This window comes from Pagrus major, chromosome 10 (assembly GCF_040436345.1).
Source record: "Pagrus major chromosome 10, Pma_NU_1.0".
NCBI classification, from domain to species: Eukaryota; Metazoa; Chordata; class Actinopteri; order Spariformes; family Sparidae; genus Pagrus; species Pagrus major.
The window spans coordinates 14,643,038-14,660,207 of record NC_133224.1 but is presented as its reverse complement, the minus strand read 5'-3'; the positions used below and the strand labels follow the sequence as shown (position 1 = coordinate 14,660,207).

At 40.1% G+C, this 17,170-nt stretch overlaps 1 protein-coding gene across 1 annotated transcript; it reads right to left on the bottom strand.

Moving 5' to 3' along the window:
- Positions 1 to 1,574: 1,574 nt before the first annotated feature.
- rce1a (Ras converting CAAX endopeptidase 1a) lies at positions 1,575 to 15,780 on the bottom strand. The gene is made up of 8 exons (XM_073475131.1): positions 15,512 to 15,780; positions 13,761 to 13,863; positions 13,495 to 13,578; positions 12,579 to 12,657; positions 12,109 to 12,276; positions 11,227 to 11,298; positions 11,027 to 11,089; positions 1,575 to 10,264 (listed from the first exon to the last, which is right to left on the bottom strand). Exons 1-8 carry the CDS (start codon positions 15,679 to 15,681, stop codon positions 10,035 to 10,037), a joined length of 969 nt encoding a protein of 322 aa, XP_073331232.1. The 5' UTR covers positions 15,682 to 15,780; the 3' UTR covers positions 1,575 to 10,034.
- Positions 15,781 to 17,170: the final 1,390 nt, after the last annotated feature.

Genomic DNA, 17,170 nt, shown 5'->3' with positions numbered 1-17,170 from the left:
ATATGTTTGTCAGTGTGCATTAATATCATTATAATGATAATGATCCTTATGTAAATAAGCAAATAAATACATGATCTTTACATACATAAATGAAGGTTATTGCCTGTATTATAGGGGAGTAAGAATATCTTCAGGTGTAACCGGCACTATATAAGGGCTGTAGCAGTGCTTAATGGCTGTGCTACATGACACAATGGCTGCTTTGGCGTTGCTGGAGGACACTGCCAATGTGCAATTCAGGCTAGAGCGAGTTTTCAAGGACCGTACTGATGATCTGGCCCATGATGATGACATCATCAGGCAGGGAGAGTGCGGGGATCCCCTCTCCTCCTCCAGGTACTCTCTCTTGGCCTCTGGCTTGAAATCACACCAGTTTTTTTAACTCCTCCAAAGTGACTCTGAACTCGCAGCGTTCACCACTTCTGTCACTTTCTGCCATTTCACTCGCTTCATTTTGTTGCTGAAGCCAGAACTGAAGCCTCCAAATAAAACTCTTTTGATCAATCATGACTTAATGGTCTGTAAAATTACGCTTCCTGTTCTTCAGCTGCATCTTTGCTTTATAACATTTGTCCTCAACAATAAAACTACATTTTCACCCTTTAAATGCAAACAAGGTAATTGGGGGCGTGTTTAGAGCCATTTATAGTAAATTGTGGGGATGGTCAGACACAGATTTCAGGATGATTGTGATGTATGAAGAAAAAACACGTGGGACCAGATGTACGCAGGGTTTTATAAATCTGACGAAAAGACTACATATGCATGTTTCCAGTTTTGTGTGTACACAAATTTCTACAACAGAATACAGTTTTATACATTTGGCCTCAGGGATAGTTAATCTGCGTGCATACCAAGGTTGACCGGACATTAAATGCTACTACCTTTGCAGCCCACATTGAAATCATTATAAAGTAACTGTTTATTAATCTGCCATTATTTTCATCACATTCAGTCAATATTCTTGTTCAAAGTAAAGAAAATTAATTTGTTCCAACACTTTGCAAGCCTGCGTTATTCATTTAAGTTTTATATTGCATTTCTAACGTGACGATACTAACACCAACTGATCAGGTATGGTTAATTGTTTCTATAGTAGTATATATTTAAAAGTTACAAGGATATATCTTATTACAATTAGTAAAGAAGAATGTAGAATCTCTATTTGTTTAGTGGTAGAGTTAGGAATTATTCACTCTTTTAGTTTAAAAGCTGGTCTTTCCTTGGGAGTGGGCAACCTCCCCAGTCTGTGTAGCATCAATGTGATAGTTTTGTGGTGGTTAGGTTTGGACAAACTGATTTTGGACAAAATCAGTTTGTCCAAAACAAACAGTGTACCCAAAATGACCTTGTTGTAGAATGTAACAGGGCTGAGCTGTGTCTGCTATATCTATAAACAAAAGTATGTAGTGTATCTTAAAACATGTCACAAATAAATAAAATAGAAGGACTATGGGCCATTGTTAAATCAAGAGACAAAAAACACAGAGGATGAGAAAGATTAATTGTTATTACATCCTGCAACATCTGGACAGATCAGTAACGGAGGCATCAATGACAGCACAGACACTGAGCGATGTAGAAAATGACATTTATTTACAAATAGATCATTTGCAGAGTGAATTCAAAGTTTCTGTAAAAGATTGTCATACTAAAACATGGTTCTGTAGTCTCTAACTTGTACAAGTGTGACACAGTGAGCATAAAATACATGCGCATATTTGTACACTCTGTTCCTGTCACCAAAATAGATCTGATTACAAAATATAGTGCTCAATATAAACATCTGTGGTGTTCTGTTTAGCTAGCTGACTCATTATTCATATTTCACAAGTTCTGAAAATGCACATTTGAAATTATTCTTCCTCTGGGTGTTGTATATTAAAATAATGGAGCTGCTAAAGCTTAGCAAAAATAGACTCTACAGTCTCTGTTGATTTTTCTGCATATCATTACAGATGTGCAGGTTCTGCAATTTTAACAGCAAATACTGATGTGTCATTGTTGGCTGAGGACACTGGGAACAAACATGAAGTGTTTTCCTTGAACAGCAGTACAGGCAAAACTAGTGTTTCACCCCCATTGTGTTTAAAGTTAAAAGACAGTGACAGAAACTCAAAATCAGGCAAAGGCAAAAAGGAAAGCATTCTGATGGACAGCCTGTATGCAAAGAATATCTAGAGAGCTACCTGGCTGTGTGTGGTGAAGCAATGCAATACAATCTGACTGTAAAGGTGCAATACGTAAGAATTTCTGTTGAAAACATGAAAATAATTACCAAAATGATCAACAGAATGTGAAGGAATAACAGTCTGACAATATAATGTCTATGTAATGTGATGATAGATGTCTACTGAAGTTAGCACGCTAACCAGCTAGCCCTGGCCTGTCCCGGTCCAAAGCTCCTGTGGTTGCGATGTAAACACCAATACTCCCCCTGTGCGCCGAGCTGCTAGCTGCACGGCTAACTGAGCAGCTACGGCTGGCAGCAGTTACTCTCATCACTGCTGTGATTTTTACATATTGCACCTTTAAACTCAGAATTTTAAAGTCAGACCTTAAATTTTTCAGTGGACCTGATCCTCTTCCGTACGTTTGTTATGCCTCCTTTTACAAAAAAGAATAAAGGGCTCAATGGATAAAACAGAAATACACAGCAGTCAACCTTGCCATGTGCCTTTAGTAACCAGAAAAGAATGGGTTATTGAAATTGCCAGCACCAGCTGCTTATATGAAGCTTGACAAAGGATAGCTAGCAACATGGGATTTGGTCTAAAACGTCAATTTATCTTCAATTTGTAAGTATTTCTGAGTGGAATGAAGGAAGAAATGTGTCTCTTAATTCTGCAGGAAGTGATTGTTTCCCTTTATAGGAATAATAACACATACTGTGTATTTTGGGCTGATAGCCTTTAGCTTGGCAGGTTGGGGGAGATTTCTAAAATGGATGTTTACTTGATTGATGTAGTTTTTACTTTTGAAATTAAGCCACTTTGTGTAGTGAACATCCACTATATAATAATAATAATAATAATAATAGTGAAACCAATGACTGGACATGCAGCTGCTTAAGATGTTTCAATCTGCCTTAATGTATGTGCTGCTGATTTACAGGCAGCAAATGGAGAAGCTCTGAGAAAACAGCGTGGGAGGCAAAAGGAACGATAACTTTTCAATGAGGAACTAACATCAGTAAGGGGTCTCACCACCGGGCTCCTCCCCACTGCATCAATCTTATCTATTGGGGAATAATTGTGTAGAAGCTAAAAGAAAAATAAGTTAGAGTGAATTGGTTTTCCACTAACTGATAATGGATGTCAGAGAGGCTGATGAACAGAATGGAGAGGTCCTCAGTGAGTCGACAAGCAGCTCTGCCTCAGACAAAGAGCTCTGACGTCCTCTGCTGGCAGCTTCAGGTAGGTAAGGTACAACTCTTTTCACAATAGTTCAGCCTGTCCGACTTCACTACCTTCTAAGGGCTTGTAAACTGAAAACATGACTTGCAAAGAATAACTTAACTGGCCAAAATAATGAATTTACATACGTGACCCCACTTCGTCCACAGAATCTACTGCTTCACTCGCTCAGTCAGATAAAATGGATCCAAAATGTTCCCACATATAGGCTTTATTGCTGAAGACCCAAGCAGCCAGCTTTGTATTCACAGTATGAGTATAGCTTATAGTGTTTTTACCTTTTTTGAGTTCTTCCTGTCACTCTCAGAAGCACCTCAAATATCACCAACTTAAATCTAAAATAACTTCAACACCTGGAGTGAGAGGTTAGAGACATACTATGCAGGATTTATAGGTTGCCGTTTGTAAACACATTAATCAACGTCGTCCCCTCCTCAACAGGCGAGACGGACATAGGCAGAGCAGTGGTTCAGAAAGCTAGAGAGTGAATGAAGAGAAGGAGCGCCATCTACAGAAACACCCACAAGTTCACCACAATTTTTAAAAACACTCAGTCATTATCTACCTGTGCCGACAGAAAGTCCACAAAACAGTTCTGAAGCTCCACAGCACAAGAGTGTTGCAGCATTCTCCTGAACAACTGAAGTAGCTGGGGACGTTTTAAAACTTTAATAAAAACAGCCTGAAAAATATAAAAAGGCTCCAATAGCTCCTTTGACGTAATCCAAATCTCTTGAATATCTGAGGTTCCAATTTGATTTTAATAAGACATTACTTACACCCTCTACACATGGTCCAGCTCGTGCACCCACTTTAAACAGCGTGCGCACTAATGCTAAACTTATCCTGTAATCCTGTCTGTGGTTTTGTGTCTGCTTTATCTTGGTTTGTGTGTGTGTCACTCAGCCCTGCCCTCAGTCAAACAGACACACAGACCTGCAGCTCTTTATGACGGCCCGAGGGAAGAGGAGAGAGACGGACGCGGCCATGTAACCTGGTCGCTTCATTTTTTCAGAATGCCAACCTCACACTGTGCACATCATTGCCTGGGGGCTACACAACACTGCTCAGAGGTTGAAGACCAGAACGTCCTGAACACAGAAAAATACTAAGAAAATAAGAAACTGCAGTCAGAGTGCAGGGTTTCTGCAGATATAGACACTGCCACACACTCCTGGGAGTCAGCATAGTATACCTTTAACTAGTCAGTCAGTTGTCTGATGAAGAAATGATCGTCTACTTCTGCAGTTCAATTGATTCACAACAAGGGCACTGGCTGGATGTGTCGATCACTCGATGAGCAAAATGAAATGGAGATTTTTCAAAGAAAAAGCCAGTGATGCACCCTGATATCCTCTTTAGAGAACAAGAATAATAACAAGCTTGTGCAGAGGCCTAGTGCAAAATACAGTGACTGTCTCAACTTAAATGTTGCTTATAAACAAAAGTGACAGCTCACTGAAGGAAAAACCTTTTTTATGACTTTTTTTATGATGTTTTCAACATTGTTTCTCACTGCTAAAGTTGACTTCTAATGACTAACTACATTGCTAAAGCCACCACCAATTTTAACTGAACCATCTAAACCACTTATCTGGAAGTGAAGCTGAAAATTATTCTCCAAGTGATAAACCAAACTGTCCTTAATAATGGCCCATCATACTGCATCTTGCAGAGGTACGTTGTTGTTCAATCTTGATTTAAAGCTGGTGCATAACTTTAAAATTTCAGAACTGAGTACACTACCAGACTCTTCTTTTTTCTTTAAATGTTGATATGAGGAACACACAGAGAATTTCCCAGATAAGGTGAACTGAAGATGATTTTTCCACTTTCAGTGTTTTTGTTTATGATTGTCCCTCGCTCTCCAGTGGTAGGTTCATAAAATCAGTCTGATTTATTGCATGCTCCCTTGCCTTAACAGTAAACCAGGTGTTCTCTGTATTAAAGGGCTCCTTTTGATTTTTCTACTTAACAGGTTTACATTCAGTTTTTCTCACCAAAATACACTGTGTGTATCCTTGAGGCCTAACAAAGTGTTGAATGCATTTTCTGCCTCATAAAACATAATGACACCATGACACCAAACAATGTGATCAGTCATGTCAGGATACATATTTGATTCGATTCCATAGATGGAGAAATTGCTGTCACAGGTAAAGCTGTTTGCTGCTTTTTTTTTTTTTTTAATTAACAACCTTAAAGAACCACCACCATCATAAAATCTGAAGTCACCCATTGGCATCAACCCAAGCAAGGCATCAGAGACACCGCGAGTAAACAAAACGTCAATTCTACAATTTAATTAAGGATTGGCTATTTTGATTTCATTCTAACTTTATTATTTGAAATTATTTGCGATCCAAGACTGAAAATGGCAAAATAGCAACTAGTGTCCGCTCCGCCCCATACCCTTTCAAACTTTTTTAGTGAGGACTTGTTTTTGGCTATAACAAAATCAAGCGCGTTCAAAGACTTTCGGAGCGTCTGGTACTCATCACGACAAGGTGAACTGCACTCGATCGCATTCAATCAAAACAACATGCCATGACATGAGAGTAAATTCTGTGCCAAGGGTTTTCAGATCGTAAAAAATTATCTAGGATTGGCAACATGTGTTTCCAATGCAGTGATAAGTGGTTTAAATAATTACAGTTACACTGGATTTACTAATAACCTGTCTGCTTGCTTGTGTTGCTGCCCTGTGTGACTCCCTTCTAACTCTGCAGCCTCCTGTGTTAGGAAGTCTAATGAAGGCCAAATATATTCAAACAAAACCCAGCAACTAAGTGAGTTTCCCCTTACGTAGGGTCATGTGCTGGTGGCAGATTTTCAACTGTTGTAAGTTTATCGCAGAGTATTATTTTGTGATTTTTATACTAAATCTGTGTACATGTGTGAACACAATGACGTCTCCTGGCTCTGTATTGTGAGTGTACAACTAGGAGCACGCGATGTAGTTGGTTAGGGTATTCTTGCATCTACTTAACGACGCCTGAGTGTTGGAGTCCTGCACTCCCTTTAATTAAAGGCAATATACAACTGAAGCAAGAAGTCTGCAAGCAGTAGGCATAATCACACCTTTTATATATGTAGATGTACTATGCAAGAGGCAGCCTTAGAAATTAAGGAACCAAATTTTAATAGTGACTAGTTGAGAGACTTTAAGCTCCAGCAAGATGTGCTCAGAATGAATGTGTTGGAAAGAAAAAACTATTAACAACTGGCATGTGAAACAAAGCTTAGATTGCATTTTAGAACCTCAACATAAAAGATCCTCAAAAAACAGCTGGAAGCTGGCAACATATAACAATCTCCAGCTTGAAGACCAAAACATACTCTGTGTAAGGACACAAGTGCAGATGCTTTAGGCTACACAAACTCAAACTCTGGTGTTGCGGTGTTCTACCCTTTCACACTGGCCAAAAAACCCACTATCACCCGCTGACATCTGGCCTCTGTGTGCATTGTGCATGTAAATTATCAGGATTTGTTCCCAGGTCAATTAACCCTGCAGTAGTCACAGGTATTTATCGCCACCAGCTCGGCTGTGATGTGAACACAACAGCCCTTCAGGCTCAATGCTATGACGTGAGTTGAAGTTAAAGCTGCTGGCTTGGTAATATCTTTCCACCTGTCTCTGTCGAGCAGCTCTGGACATCGTTCAGTCGGTGGCAAGTTTGAAAGAGACGCCAAAGTTATGAAAAAAGAAACCGTTGTTTGTGGCTTGCACGTGGTCTGAGCCTGTCAGCTGCCTCATCTGTACTGTGCATGTGCAACTCTCAGATATCAGAAAGAAGAGAGATGTCTCACTCCTTAGACACTTCTGTTTCAGAATATTTTTAAGACAAGTTTCACATTTTGTCTGGATGTGTCCTGATGAGGTATATGATCTGCTGCTTTCTACTCACTGAAAGTGACACACAAGGGGAAAAAAACAGAAGGACAAACTCATCCACTGGCGATGTGGAAGGAGCTCATTGCAGATTATTAGCAGTTTTACCTCATATTTTGGTGTAAAACTGGTATTAGAAAATATTTCTAATAAAATCCAACAATTTTGGATTTTGGAGCCCGACTGAGATATAGGCTGGCTGATGTTATCGATCGATATTGGCCTATCATTGGTATCAGAGTATATGTTGCTCAATATGAAAACCTTTCAAGAGATTATAATGCAGTAAAAGATGTTTTGAGTAATTTGAAATTACTAAATTCCTGGTGAAGTTTACCGTTTATGTACCGATGTTATTTTACACTGAATTTTATTGTTTAACTGTAAATATCCCGCCTCTGTTACATATCTTTGTCACCAGTGTTTGATAACCACATTTGGGGGATGATTGCAAATAAAGTGACTGTTTTTGCCTCAGTATCGTTAATGGCCCCAAAAAACAAGCATTGGTCAGGCTCTAGATTACACTATACAATATGGACGTGGACATAAGATGCCCTTTTGTTACATAGTACAATTAGAGGTCTGCATACACCATTACATTCCTCATGCATACTAGAAAAGAAAGATGAAATCTCCCGACAAGAGAAAAGTACAGAAGAAGATCAGGGCAGTCTGAAAAAAAGTCAGAATTCTGAGAAACAAAGTTAGAATTTATCCTGAGGAAAAGTCAGAATCTCAGATTTCAGAGATTGAAGTCAGAATTCTGAAAAAAAAAAAAAAGAAGTCAAAAGTCAAAAGTCTGACTTTAATCTCAGCATTCTGAGAAAAAAATGTCGGAACATTTTTTTTTTCTTCTTTTTACAGTGGCCCTAATCCTCATCCGTTGAAGAGCTCCTTTGTTTGTTGTATTTTTCGTTGAACAAGAAAAAGTTTTGTGGGGGAAAAAAGAAAAGATATTTGTGCGTGCGACGAGAAAACACATCCTGACTTTCCATGGGCTAATCATCAGAAACGGATACTTAAAATACAAGAGTGAGTTTTAGTTTGAGAGGTGCTACAAGCAACAAGAGGATGATGTTTTTTACCAGTCATGGCAGCTCAATCTGACCGCTACTCCCAAAGGCATGAGAACACCTTACTCTGACCAGTATGTCATTTGTGCTTGTGCCCTTACACACAGTATATTTCAGGCATTTTAAACATTGACCCCACTAAAATATCCCATCATCAACCACCAATAACAAAGCTCCCAGCACTGAAACATGCAGAGGTTTATAAATAACCATTAATATATCATATAAAACACTGACCTATTCCAGCAGAAAGTTTCTCTTCAACAGCAGAGTCCTGGTGTCTGAATTCAAATAAAGAAACAAGTCCAGCTGAAATGTCACTGTTAAAACAAGTCAATAACATTACAAACAACTATATGAGATGTAGATTGCATTCCTGCAACCATTCTGCCGAAAAATGTATTTTTCCTATTTCAGCATCACAATAACATTCCTGTACTCCAGTGCAGCTACAACAGGGATGTTTCAAACTGAACAATCCCAGACAGAAGAGGCAACGTCACCCCACGAGCCTCTATAGACCACAATGTAGTGCAGCCATACGACATGCTGCCAGCAACAATTTCCACATCTAATCAGAGGATAATTCTTTTTTTTTTACAACTTGGTTGAGTTCTGTATCAATGCTATGTAGCTATTCTAGTTTGCTAAAGCAGCTAGATACCAGCTATAGTGCTATTATTGTTTTCATTTCTTCGTTCATTAGTAACCATTAGCTCGCCAGGCTAATGTAACATGTTACATTTGAAAATAACCATACCTAACCCCATACTTGATATGGAGTAGTAGAACTCTACACCTCTGATCCTATTTATATATATTTTGGCCATCATTTCTATTGTTTAAAGGGGCGAGAAACAGTCAGGTGATCAGGATGTGAACCAACAGTTCATCATTCAAAACCATTTTATGAAAGTGAGCACAAATAAAATGCAGCCTATTATTCATAACAGACCGTTTGGGTTGTTTTCCCTTTCACTTATCTGGGGGTTTGTAGAAAGCCTGTCTGACCAGACTTATTTGTGAGGTCACTTCATTTCCAGATCTCTGCAATAACTTGGTCATGTTATAATTACAGATAGAAATGACTGCCAAAATTATGAAAATGAGCCCAGAGTTGTAATAAACCAGAACTATCCTTTAAAAAGATGATGCAGGCTGAGTGGAAAATGAGTACACCAAAAAGGTACATTATGATGCTTCATCACAAATTGATGAGATCTATCAGTGTAAGAGGATCTGAGGAGGACTTGTTCTTCAGCATTAGAACTACACTAAACCACGTTCTCAGGGTGGTCGTGTAGGCCACAGATGACAGAAGCTGTCCTGGAACCAGACAGTCTTGGGGTCACTCCCAGCAACATGAAACCCTGCCTACTCAAAATGAGTCACTCTGTATAAGAGCATCAGCTGATCAACTGAAATATGTCATGAAAATGCACTGACATATCAAAGGTCCATAGACCATAGAAAATGGCTACAGATTTCCCAACCTCTCCATGGCAACTTGGCCAACATGGCTGTTAGCGCTGTGGGTCCAAACTGGACCTGACCTGAACTCTAACGTGGCAAAAAAACACCCTCAACTGCTTCATCAGTGGAAGGTGACATGACAACAGCAGAGAAGTGTGTGTGTGTGAGCAGGGATCAGGAGAGGCAGAGGGAGCTGGGGGAGGAGGTGAGGGTGCAAACTGGGGTGGGGAGGCCATAGTAGGAGGGGTCAGTGAAGGGGAAGAGGAAGAGGAGGAAGAGGAGGACCCCCAGCAGGTAGGAAGAGAGGACGGTGATACGGTGCGGGTGCTCCAAAGCTGTGCTGATGGCGGGGAAACCCATGTAGTTACAGAAGGAGTGGCAGAGCACCGGACCCATCAGGTGACCTGCAACACAGAGGAAGAGGAAACACTGAAAATGGATGTGACCAGTACACAGCATTTGGTACAGGATGTTCCGTCCGGTTAATGACATTATGTTTTCGGTTGTGTATGACCTGTGAGTTGAATTCATTCATTCAATGAATGAATTAGCTTAATACAGACCAATTGTTTCTGTGTAATAACCATGTAGCCAGAGTCTGTCTAACAGAAACTAATGACAGAGGAGCCTCTAACGTCACATAGTATGTCCACTGCTTGTGAGCATTTTTTAAGTTAGAGCAACAGAGGACAGACTGGAAACTGAAAGATTGGAGGATGGTGGATTGGGTGAAAACTACGTTCCAACGTTGTTGAACTAAAGTTGGGTTTAGGTTTAGAAACTGAAATAGGACTGCACAATTAATCGATTTATTATCAAAAATCAAAATAAGACTAAGTGCGCCATCCAAACTGCAAGAAGCTGTGTGACAAACAGCATTATGATGAAGTACTGTTGAGCTGCAGAGACGACCAAGTCTACAAATGTCCTCCAGATGTAAGAAAACATGTTTGTTTGGTACAGACCCCAACAAATGTCACATCATCATCATACATTTTCCAGCCTAAAAGGAACATTATGATGTAAAAATGATCATTACTACCAATTGTGAATCATATCACATTTGGTGGTACTGGCATGAAAAAGCTATTGGCAGACCAGAAGTGTCAAACCTAAAGCAAACACAGAATGCTGTTACCAGTGTAAGATGTAAATAGAAGGGTCACCTGTTCTGATGAAGATGAAGGCAGTGTAGGCCCCAAACACTGCTGTGTAGGAGAACTGGAACACTGTTGGGACCACAGACACATGGTTCATCATCAGCTGCTTTCTAATACTATTATCCAACTCTGACAGTGTGATGCAGTCATAATGAATGCACTTCACTGTGAATACACGACACATCATTAAACACACTAATTCTCACCTGCAGAGAGGAAGATTCCTGACAGTGTGCCCTGTCTGAACCTCAGCAGCTCGATCACATGGTGAAAGTGAGCTGGAAGAGACACAACAGTGTTATGAGAGTTACATGAGCAATGTATCTGCTGCTTTCAACCCCCTGTCCTTGTGACTGCTACTTGATTCAGAACAAAATGCAACAACAAAATAAAGTCACAAAACTCAAAAATAGGAATGTTAGTCCACTTTTAGACAATAATGATCTCCTGAGGTGCAGTTTAACAGCTGGCTGGTTCGTCTTGTAGTGGTGTAGGATTCGTCAACTCCATCTGTTTATTAGCATCCCTGCTATCATTTGATCATTCTAACTAAACTAAAGGTGAGACTGCTCAGCCTGCTGCCCCCGCAGCCGGACCCAGGATAATCAGAAGAAAACGGATGAACCCTGGTACCTAAATGCCAGATCCGTTTTGCCTTTCCACTGTGGACAGTACCCTTAAATGTAGGCAGGGTTGTTACCGGCCACTTTTCGGGGTAACCGCTTTCACTTTTCTAGCAGTTGGGAAACAACAGGGGAGACTGGTCTTATCTCTGAATAAGCTGCTGCATTTATTAACTGACAAACAGCGACCTGAACTCTACACTACTGCCTGACTGACAACATATACGTATACTGCTAACCTTTTTTTCCTCTGCTCTGCCACATACTCACTACACACAGCACAAATGTGTGGTAGTCAATTGCAACAAGGAAACAAGTTTTACTTGAGAAAAGGCTGCAGGCAGTAAGACAGGAGACAGCTGAAAGAACAGGAGTTTGGGAACTATACTATACTATACTTTAGTCCCTCCTGAGATTTTGAAGGTGATTAGCCCTCAGATAAAGTGTGACTCTGGCAGAACTCACCCACTCCAAAGAAGAGGGGGCAGGTGAAGATGGCAGTGGAAGGACCAGCGCAGGGCACCAACATGGGCAGCATGCAGGCTCTGAAAACCAGCTCCTCTGTTAACGGTGCCACCACCTGATTCCTCAACCAGCGCATGTCGCTGAAACACAACATCCAGAACCACGGGTCTGCATGAAGACAGAGACAGAGGAGGTCATTTCATCTGTTGAAGATAAAGCGCGGCATCACAGAATGACAAGTTCTACACTGAAACAAAATATTTTCCTACAGCAAGTATTTGGCGAAGAAAGGGCTGCTGTTGTGTGGCTGTTGAGGTGATGGAAATATAACAAAGTTACAATCTGTCAAATTGAACCAAGATTTGAGCCAAATTTGAAACAACATTAAAATCCATGATTGTTATAATCCATCTTATAACAATAAGACTTAAAAGACAGGACACAAACAAGAAGCATGATGGTTGTCTCACCAAAGGCCACCCGGATCCCATCCATGAAGCTCCAGGGACAGTCCATAGCCAACTGCATGAGAGGGCCCAGAAACAGGACCTGCAGCAGAGGACCAGACACAAAAAACAGGTTTGGAATTGAGGCAGCTTATTACTGCCTCTCATCATTTTGGCATGAAAGCAATGAAATAAATGAAATAAATGTATGACATATTAAAAAAAATGTTTTAATGTTGTCACCCAAAATAAAGGCAACTGACCTATTTTTATTATTTTACTATGCTTTATGTAGAGCTGTACAGGTCCACTTACTGTGGACTGCCTGTCTGATATGGGAACCCTAATGTCACCATTCAATTTAACATCCAGTGTAACAGTTTCAATTAAAGGGTAACTCCACCAGTTTGACACATTAAAGTGTGTTAACAGGTGTTGGGGAGTACTACTGCATATGTGAAAAAGTAGTATAATACATATACAGTACGTACATATCTACTTTTTACTTTTATGCAAGTACATTTTTACACAATTTCTTTTTTTGTACTCGAGTAAAATATTATGATATTATTTGCACTCTCAAGAATGGAACAGTTGCACTGCCTCAGACTCAACTCTGGTAACATCACTCCACTTCCAGTATCAGAGATGTAAAATGATTAATCAAGTTCAAATCAAGCATTTAATATACAAAATGTATTGGTGATATGTTCTCTGAAACGGGGACCTCTGTAGAATATGAGCTGAGCTATGACTCTGAAGGCAGTGCAATTTAAAGGACTTAAACGTACTGTAATTGCCTTCATGAACTGCCTGAGTTGCAACTAACGATTACTTTCATTATCTATTAGTCTACCAAATATTTTTACAATTCATCATTCAGTCAGTCAGTAAATTTCAAACAATTGTGAAAAACAGAGCTCAAAGCTCAAAGTCTTACCATTGTGAGCAGCAGAGGAAGCATGATGGCAGGAATGAGGCCTTCAAATCGCATCCCCATTAGAGCCAGTAATGATGGGCCAGTCTGACACACACACACACACACACACACACACACACACACACACACACACACACACACACAAATTAGTCAGACTATCTGATAATAACACGTCAGACAGCAACTAGACAGCATATATACAGCCAAATGAATAAATGGTCAGGAACAGGATGGTGAGATCAGTGGTATCTGAGACATGGACTCACCCTGACTCCTGTGAATTCTCTCCATGCCCACACAAAGAGAGGCGACAGGCCGGACACGATCAGCACACTGGTGAAGCGTCTCTTTATCACAGTGGGGTGATCCCTGAGAACAGAGAGTGCAGTGGAGACATAATCTCACCATCATCAACAGCACAGAAGACCTCAGGCTGCCACAGCCAGAGAAGCACCCACAGCATTCACATACTTTACCAGGCCTGACGTGATTTCATTTATACGTAGAATGTTACGCCAAACTCTGTTCAAACATTCTTACAGTTTTCATCCACCACATGACTAACAGATGCCATTTTAAACTTTTTTTTTGATTGTTAGGCCAATTAACCTTGGGGGTAGGCCAGGTCGCCAGGAAGTGCGCCATTTGACACAGTGGCCAAACCGTGTATTTACAAATACACCTGACACCAGAACCCGGACCTGTCAAATAATCGAAATCTGGGAACCAGATCCACGCAGAACCAAGAAATATCGGACCTGAACCCGGCCATGGGGCAACACCCGATCAGCAGCAGATGTCACAGATGATTGCTATTAATAAGATCATTAATTAACAAATTGTCAAAACAAAATTTTGTGTCTTATCACATGTAACATTAGTAGACCCACAATACTAGAACAGGACCCAACCTGGACCCGATTTTTATTATAAAACATGGATCCGAAGTCAGATGGGGCCTGGGTTGGATGTTGGGCTCTAGGATGGGGGTGGATCCATGAAGACCTCTCGCACACGGACCCAAAAATCTTTTTCCAATAAGCCTACATTGTAAAACAAGTAAAACTGTGCATACATTTTTGCAGTGTTACAGCCCACCCAAAATGACTTGTTTCATTATCAGACTTTATATTCAGGCAATTACATTTGAAAGGTCTAACAGAACAGCCGCACGATTAAATCATTTCATCACCAATCATCTAGTAGAGAGCTAAACTGAATTCTCATTGGACTGAATGGGCGTCATCTTTGTGTCTAGTTCTTTAATAAATCAATGTCTAATACCTGGGAAGTCAAATTCTTTTGGCTTAATGCATCACTGAGCATCTTTTGTTGGAATGAACAATGCCGTATCCAGTTTTTTTAAGTACATCCATGGGGACAACGAGCACACAAAGACCACATGTTCACTGAGGACCTGGATTAAATGAGGATTAGCATAGGTTCACTTCACGGGGAATATTCCAGCAGCATGTTGCAGTGTCAGGTGGAAAAGTTTCTGTGGTCATACAAGTCCAGACAATCACCGTATCGCTCGCAGCCGGGTTCAGATGAGAGAGAAAAGGGTACTTGGCACATCTGCATACTCATTTCCTAAATTAAACCCTGAGAGGACATGTTTTACTTTAGTTGTGACTGTGCTCACATTTTGGAAGTGAAGTCATGCTTCATCAAATTACGGTGGGTGGTTTGTGGGATAAAGCTGGGGGGTTAGGAGTATGAGTAGGGGCCCCCAAATAGGTTAGTCCGGCCCTGGCTGTAGCCTGACAAGTTGATGACTTAATAGCTACATTACAGGCCACACAGCTGGTGTCACTGTCAAAAACAGTATGAGGAGCTCCAGCTCAAAGACAGCATGTGCACCGGTTATGTATCTAAAGCAAATATAATGGTAGTGACTGAACACTTTAAAGGACAAGTAATACTGTACAAATGAACACAGTGCAACGGAATGATGTGAAGAGTACAGAGTAACACAATGATACTTAGCTCAAAGAGAGTGTCATCTCCGGCTCACCTCGGCAGGTCACTCCTCCACACGTACAGACTGCCGACATAAGAACAAGCCAGCAGCAGACAGGACAGCACTGACACCCAGCACAAGCCATCTGGAGGCACGAAGTCGCCATTGCCGTGTTTCGTCTGCCCTGTCAGAAGGTTCGGTGATAAATCCTCCTCCTCTGCCATAACGACCGCCGCTGGAGACTGAACCAAACTACTCGGCACCGGGCCGGTCGCTGGACCACCTAACAGGATCAGACACCCACCAACATGAGGCTGAAGGTGTCACAGATCTCTTTTCAAACCGTGAGCTAACACCGCTGTGGCGCTCTATATCGACGTCATCATATGTTTCGGAGGTGTTCTTCTTCTTCTTCGACGGTTTATGGCAGCTGGCATCATTATTGGTACAGTACTGCCATCTTGTGGAGCTATTCATGTGTTTATTCTGGACCTATAAAAGGGGCCTATGATTGGATACAATCTGAAGACTATTTAATATTTATGTTTAATTAAACTATCCAAGTGGAAATTACAGCGTAATTTAAAAAAAAAAAGCCCTTTGGTGCATAATGTCCACAAGATGTATTTTCAGTAACAAAAACACTGCACAAGAGAAATATTATTAAAATGTGGGTAATAAAGTTATTCCAGAGGTACTTGGTGTGTCTTCTCTTCCCTCCACCATTTTGATATATGAAACCATATCTCAAAATGATAAAGACGGACAAAGATAGTCACACCTGCGGGTTGGGCCATGGTTCTCCAGCCTAAAAGGTTAAAACAGTCCTCCAGATATCTGTCACTTCAGTGGACCGCAAGCATAATATAAACAGATTTCTCCTTGATGCAGTTGTCAGAGAACTTTAGCTGTTCAAATGAGCACCTTAAAGACTTTTCATTCATGTTGGCTTAAATTTGAGATGAAAAATGTATTGTTGATCATGAAAACAGCACAAACTTTGAACTTTCATTAAAAAAAAGAATTGCATTTCAATCTCAATGCTACAATATCTTGTTTACATATATATGTGTGTGTGTGTATCTATCTATCTATCTATCTATCTATCTATATGTATATATATATATATATATATATATATATATATATATATATATATATATATATATATATATATATATATATATATATGTATATATATATGGCTGCTTAAAATGCATCTGTCTGTTATTGAAATGTTAGATTTGTGAGTCAAGTCCAACTAACGTGCATCAAACCATATTTTTCTGATGATGGAAAAACTGTCATTCTCATTTATTATTTTAGCAGGTTTTGACTTCATGTGCTTCTCTGTACAAATGAAAAATACAAGGTGTTCTTAGTTGTTTTTTAGTTCAAATGCAGTGAATTTGTTGCAGTCTTAAATGGAGATAGAGCCACAAATCAGTACAGATCCACTTAACTTAACATCATCGCTGTACATGTTCCACATGATAATCCATTCCATATGTGCTGCTGTATACAGACTGAACAGGCTCATATGTAAGAGTTCATTGTAGAGCAGACAAATACAATTAATAAGCAGAGAAACTTGAATGATATTTTTCTTAATCCCAGAGTGAAACTAATAGCTTTCAAATATATGGATGCCTGCCAACAATTCCAATGATGCGTTCACTGTCCAAAATTAATTAGGTCTACAGGCAGAATTAA

Coding starts and splice junctions, on each gene's coding strand:
- rce1a (XM_073475131.1), bottom strand. CDS start 15,681: ATGGCAGAGGAGGAGGATTTATCACCGAACCTTCTGACAGGGCAGACG. Junction 13,579..13,760: donor GAGAATTCACAGGAGTCAGG/GTGAGTCCATGT, acceptor TGTGTGTGTCAG/ACTGGCCCATCATTACTGGC. Junction 11,299..12,108: donor CCCCCTCTTCTTTGGAGTGG/GTGAGTTCTGCC, acceptor TGTCTCTTCCAG/CTCACTTTCACCATGTGATC.